At 38.0% G+C, this 6,349-nt stretch overlaps 1 protein-coding gene across 1 annotated transcript; it reads right to left on the minus strand.

Annotated features, from left to right (window-relative positions):
• Window positions 1-246: 246 nt before the first annotated feature.
• LOC104885514 (protein NONRESPONDING TO OXYLIPINS 2, mitochondrial) lies at window positions 247-6,349 on the minus strand. The gene is made up of 3 exons (XM_010670201.3): window positions 6,101-6,349; window positions 5,880-5,998; window positions 247-622 (listed from the first exon to the last, which is right to left on the minus strand). Exons 1-3 carry the CDS (start codon window positions 6,226-6,228, stop codon window positions 597-599), a joined length of 273 nt encoding a protein of 90 aa, XP_010668503.1. The 5' UTR covers window positions 6,229-6,349; the 3' UTR covers window positions 247-596.

Consider the following 6,349-nt stretch of genomic DNA (forward strand, 5'->3'; position numbering starts at 1 on the left):
CTAATATAGTGCTTCATAACAAATGGTTATCCTCTCGCAATGTTTAACTCTACATCCTGTGTAAAAGTACACTCACTGGCATAGAACCAGTCATGAAGTACATGAATCACGCGCAGAGTGCCTGAAGTGCAGCCACACGCTAGCAAGTGGAGCACACCAGCTTTGAGGCGTACGTAGGTACTTCAATTATACGTGGGACATTCAGGCATGCAAGTAATTAAGTAATTAATGTATACGAAACACAAGTTTGATATCAAAGCAAGCCATCCAGCTATATCGCTTAACCAGCAAATCGCTGGACTCTCAAACTTGAATAGGAGAAATTTTTACTTCCACATGAAAATTTCAGTTTGCCTGAAAATGAAATGGCCTAAAAGAACCTTTTATGATAAACTTATCAGTCACTGGATCGCTATTCAACAATAAGATAAAACAAAATTTGTCTAGCAATATACTTCATATCCTTGAAATATGATAATGTTAAAGCATGGTGGTGTTGCATACAGAATTTGTCAGGAACAACTTCACAGTGGTTATACGGCCCTGCTGCAGCTTGTTGAAGTATTTATCCTCTAGTTCCAGGCTATTATCCCATCTTATCGAGGTACACTGAGACCAAGCTCTGCAGAAAATGAAGTGATCATGAGGTAATAAACATATTTCAATTTTTGGAAAATGATTTAGAGCGAATCCTAATATAATGTACAGAAGATTCATGTCTTATGCATTGGTGAATGTGGAGAGACAGCAAGCAGTTCAGTAGTAGTAAGGTTCTCCTGTCCAACCTAAATTCATACTCCATAGGCCACATTCATACATTTAGTACATCAAAATCTTGGAGGTTTCCCATATTGTCCTTATCGATACCTTCAGCTAAGATATGAAAGAAATACTACATTGGTATGTATGTTGGAGATGTAAAGAGTTTTATATAGTTGTAGACCTCAAATCAAATCCGCTTTTTATTCATGGATAAAGGGGGTAAATCAGAAGCTTGACAACAACGAATCCTAAACTACTAAAGCAAGAGTCATGAAGCTTAAGCTACATCAAGTGTGAAAAGACTTTCTTTTGCTCGGTTTCCATTTGCCGCCAATGCCATCATTATCAACATGATAAGAACCTAATTTTAACACTTCCAAGCACAATGTTCATTATTTACAAATCATGAACAACAAAGGAGAAAATATCTTGTCAACAGAAGCTGAAACAAGAAATTAATGATTCTGTATCACAATTTAATAAGCAGCTCAAATGTGAAGCAACTAAGTTTAGTAAAGCACGCCACCACAATTTTGGAGCAAGATAAATTCAGTCTTCTATTCTCAGGGAAATCAACAAATTGTCACGATCCAACATGTATAAATTACGACTGGGAAAACCCTAAAGTCCAAGCCAAAGTAAAAAAGAGCCCAGCCCTACTAATATTTAAATGCTTAATCCAAGCACCAAAGACCTTGATTGATAAGGGCACGATAATTAATAAAAGAAAGATTTCGTTTGTCAGATAATTATATGGTGCCAAAAATAATTCTTTCAAAGGTTACAAATATGTCTAGGCATTAAGCATCGAGCCCGTCTACCGATGGTACTTGGCACAGGAGATCATTCTTCACCAAATTATATAACTGTAAATATTGGTAAACGAAGCATCCAAGTGTCTATAACTATTTGGAGACAGCAGCATGGTATGTGTTAAGGCTACATTTGATAGCAATATAATAAGCCAAAAGCATGGTAAGCCAACCCCCCCCCCCCCTTTTTTTGATCTCCCACCAGCAATTTAACTTAGATAAAATTTCAGACTAGCCTTTTCCCCTCTAACATCATGATCCCATATAACAGAGGAAACCACGGTCATTCGATATTCTTCAATTGAAAAGCTTGTCTCACACTTCTCGTGATGCTTCAAAACAGTATTCAGCAGCAAAATATTAGGTATATTCCACTTATTGTCCATCACGGTTTGACAATGAACTTCTCAGACCCATGGAATGTAACGTACACAACAAAGCCAATGTTACTCATACATGAATATCGGTAGGATACTCCTGAATTAACCTAATTCAATTCAAACCTATTACCTATCATAACTTCCTCTGCTTCTAAGTCAATGAATGAATCTAAAACTTTCACGCCCTCGCTGTTGTCCAAAGTGGTTTGTCCTTGATTCTTTCATGAAAGGAAAACCAAAAAATTGGGGTATTACTCATCAACTTCAATTAATCTGTGGGGAATGTGGTCTAAGAGATGAGTTGCGAGGCTCTGGTCTGGAAGTTTTCTATAGTTTCCTTGATCCTACAAGAATTTCACTCAAGATTGAAGGTCATAATTACAAAAATTTCCCAACAATTTCATTCAAGAGGAATGACAATTTGAAATCGCATTTTCAGTAAGCCTTGATACAGTATCTTGATTGCTTCTAGGAAAACCACCTCTTCCATAACCTATTATCATTCTTCTATATTACAATTTGCTTCTGACTTAGCTTTTATTGATTCGATATTGGAAATACGTAGTCAATCCAGGTACAAAACCTTTTGTTACCCTTAATGACTAACGGCATTAATCGCCGTTAGTCATTAACCCTAATTTTCTGTGTTAAACCCTAATTAACCCTATAATGCCAACCCTAATCCTAACCCAAACCCTAACCCTAACCCTAACCCACCACCCCCTTCACCACTTTAGTTGAAAAGTGTGTTTAGACTTAAGAGTAACACTTTTGACGAACCAGCATCATTTAATTTATCAAATGCAGTAGCATATGCCAAAAACTAATTCGAAGAGAACAACTTGCACAACTCACAGAGGGGTCATGTGTGACTTGTGGACTTAATTATAAGGGTGTCATGTAGTTTTCCAAACTTTAAGGTCTTCCAAAATAATCGAAAAAACGCAAGGGGTATCTCACTCCTAATATGAAGGCTATTTACTTAGTTTATTTCCTCTTTAGTTCATTTTCCCCTTAATTTCACCTCTTATTTCATTTAATTACCTCTTAGCACAAATATACTTGTATAGTTGTATTTGTCTTCCTTCCCCCTACTCTCCCATTTGATCTTTGATGTGTAGAATTCAAGTTTCTATAAGCTTAAAGGGAAGCAAAAAGGAAAGAAGCTTGTCCCAAGAAGCCGAAAAGCTTGTCCAAGCCTGTAGAAGCCTGCCCGAGCTAGGGTCCCCGCCCGGGCAATCAGCCCGCTTGCCCGAGCACTTAAGCAGCAAAACATTCTACCACCTTCATAAAAAAAGAGTCCTTGTCCGAGAAGCAGCCGGCGTCAATTCTCTGTATACCGTCCGGGCTTCCCGCTCGGGCTCTTTAGCTCGGCCAGCTTGGGTCCCTTGAAGCCCGCCCAGTCTAGTGTCCATTGAACACTTTTTCGTGTTTCTTTTCCTTTACGACATTTGTAACTAGAGGGGGGTTAAGTACTCCTTTACCCTATTTTGGAAAGAAGAATCCAGAATTTTATAACCCTAAGCTTAGTCTCTTAGTGCAGCTGCGTATGAGAGAGAAAACTTGGCTTAAAAGGTGTCTTTTGGAGATTGAAAATCAATGAAAAGTGACAATTTTATTTGAATTTCTGACTTTACTTTGTAATCTGCTCGATCATGTCTTTCTTTCTCATTATTTTTACGGTTTTTTCACCCGGGGTGGTATTTCAAAATTCATGGGGATTGTTTTAAAAACACACCATGTACCCTTACTATTTCAACAAAATGCATGAAATACCCCTAATGACTAACGACATCATAATTCCGTTAGTTATTAATCCTAATTAACCCTTTGAACCCTAATTAACCCCTCTCATCCTAACCCCAAAACCTTAAATCTAACCCCTAACCCCCTAACACCTAACCCCCACCCTAAACCCTAACCACCCAATTACCAAGCCCCATGTCCTCCCCCTCCCCCCCCCCCACACCTCCCTCCCTCATCCCCGCAACACCCCCATATGCCCTCCCCCGCATCACTCCTCCCCCCTCTCCCCACTCCCGCATCATTTTCATGCTTTGGTTTCATGGTTTAATTTAGTGTTACTTAATTCCCCGGCGAATTGCGGACTGAAAAAAGCAAATTATGGTCGTTTTGGTTCATCTTTGGCCCATTTTGTTGGGTTTGTTATGCTTGGGATTTATGCAATTTCAATTATTAATGTTGTTTGTGACTTAGTTGATGTGAGCTCCATCAACTTTCGATCCATTTGTTGTCCCTTAATAACTTGTTTTTAGGTGGTTGACCTTCATACATGATTGAATGGTTGTTATGTACCACTTGACTTGGATTCCTATATTGGCTTAGTTAGGTGATAACGCCTCAAAATATAAGTTTTGTTGCTATAATTAGACTCTAAACTCCCTTAGAAAATTTTTAGAGGTGTTTAGGATTGTTTATTAGCATATTCTTTAGCATGTCAATCCCCACAGCTCTACTTTGTATTTGGATATAAATCGTGATTGTGGTGTTTTCCTAATCCTAGTGTTTTTTCTTCTTGTGATTCCAATACTTTGAATCCGTGGTTTAACCAAAACTTGACGTTTTCTTCGACTTTACTTAACCAATACCTTGAATCCGTGGTTTAACCATTTGACTAGCTTAAGTGTATAGTTAGGGCTTTTATTTGATCCTAAGGGAAGTAGTAACGACCTATTTTCTACTTATAAACTGTTCATTTTATTTCTTCAAATTATACTTGCATTCAATATTTTCTACTTCTGCTAGGTCTATCAGCATGCAAGTAATCAGTTCAAAGGTCAAAAGAATCTAAAGAACCTAGCTGGAATAGACCATACACGTGAGACAAAATGAGTTCCATTGATGTTGCTTTATCCACCAACTCCACATTCTTGCTTGTTAAATATGTAAGACATAGCCCATTTTATATAAAGCTCGCAAAATATTACTCAACCCGCCAACCCAACCCAAAGCCAACCCATTATTTAGTTAAATGGGTAAAATTTTCAACCCTGTTTAATTAAATGGGTCGAAATTTTCAACCTTCCGGCACTCGACAGACATCACGTCAGCCCCCACACATGTCGGGTTAGATCAAGGGGTTCTCAACCCTCTAACCCGCCAACCCAACCTGATCTTGACCCAACCCGACCCATTGCCAACCCTAATTTTATATGACACACTCGAGTCTTTCTCACACTTCAATGCAGACCTTGAACTGAAACTTATAAAATCAATAGGCAAAAACACTAGTATACTACTGGTCTACTAGTAATTGAAGCACCATAAAACAGGTTCATTGAGTCCGGAAAACAATAAACAAGGCACACTTTCAACTGCCCTATATTACATCCCTAGACGGACCCCATGACTGGCAAACCCACATCTAAACTTCAAATGTTTACTGAACCAATCTTCCCTCATCTCCCTCCTTTTTAACATGTTCCACTCGATCGACAACTCATCCCTGTACATCCTTCAATAAGTAGAAGTACTTATTAACATACACAAGGAAAGAAACAATAAATTCATACGATACATCGCAGCCCCTACTTATTGTCAACATGCCTTATAACGCAGGAAGTCAATATAAGCTACCACATTCAAAAGGGTTAAAACACAGGTTACAACATAAGGGGCAGTCTCAATTTCGCCTAAATTTGTAATGACAAGTTAAAAGCAGTCGAACATAATCGAAAAGAAGCGAACTTCAGGAATTCAGAGAAATTATCAAGGGGTATATGACAACACAACAGACAGAAACATTTCAGGGTTTTCTATAACACAATGCAATATAATTAATGAAACTAATAATAACAACTAGAACATAACAAAGATCAAGTTGCTTACAAGATGCATTGAAATAAAACACAGAATTTTGTGAAGAGATTTTATCAAACTCCTGGATTGGCACTGCAAAGCATACCCTGAGACAAAGATCTTGAGCTGGTTGAATCTATGCCAAGACAAGATGTCAAACGAGCTGAAGATACTGCTGAGTGAAGTGGAAGAAGAGATTGAACTGCACCCATTTGTGATAAAACCCTGAAAATTCAAAATTACAATGTCAAAATTCAATCTTTGATAAAAAAAAATGCAACTTTTTTTTTGGTACATTTTTTTTTTTTAGGATTGAGAGAAGTGCACCTTGAAAATGAAGGGGAGGAGAAAGAAGGGCGAACAGAAGGGATGGAATTAGAAGTGGGTTTTTGGGTAAATGTGGATTTGAGAAGATTGAAAGTTGGTCTTGAGATGGAACGATAACGAGACGCCATTGCAGGAGGAGAGAGAGAGGTAGAAGGGTTGATTGATACTAGATTGCTAGGGTTTTACCCTTCTAGGTTTTTGGCTTTTTGATTACCACAATACCGACTGAAAATTTTTTTTTTCTTTTCT

This window comes from Beta vulgaris, chromosome 2 (genome assembly GCF_026745355.1).
Source record: "Beta vulgaris subsp. vulgaris cultivar EL10 chromosome 2, EL10.2, whole genome shotgun sequence".
NCBI lineage: Eukaryota > Viridiplantae > Streptophyta > Magnoliopsida > Caryophyllales > Amaranthaceae > Beta > Beta vulgaris.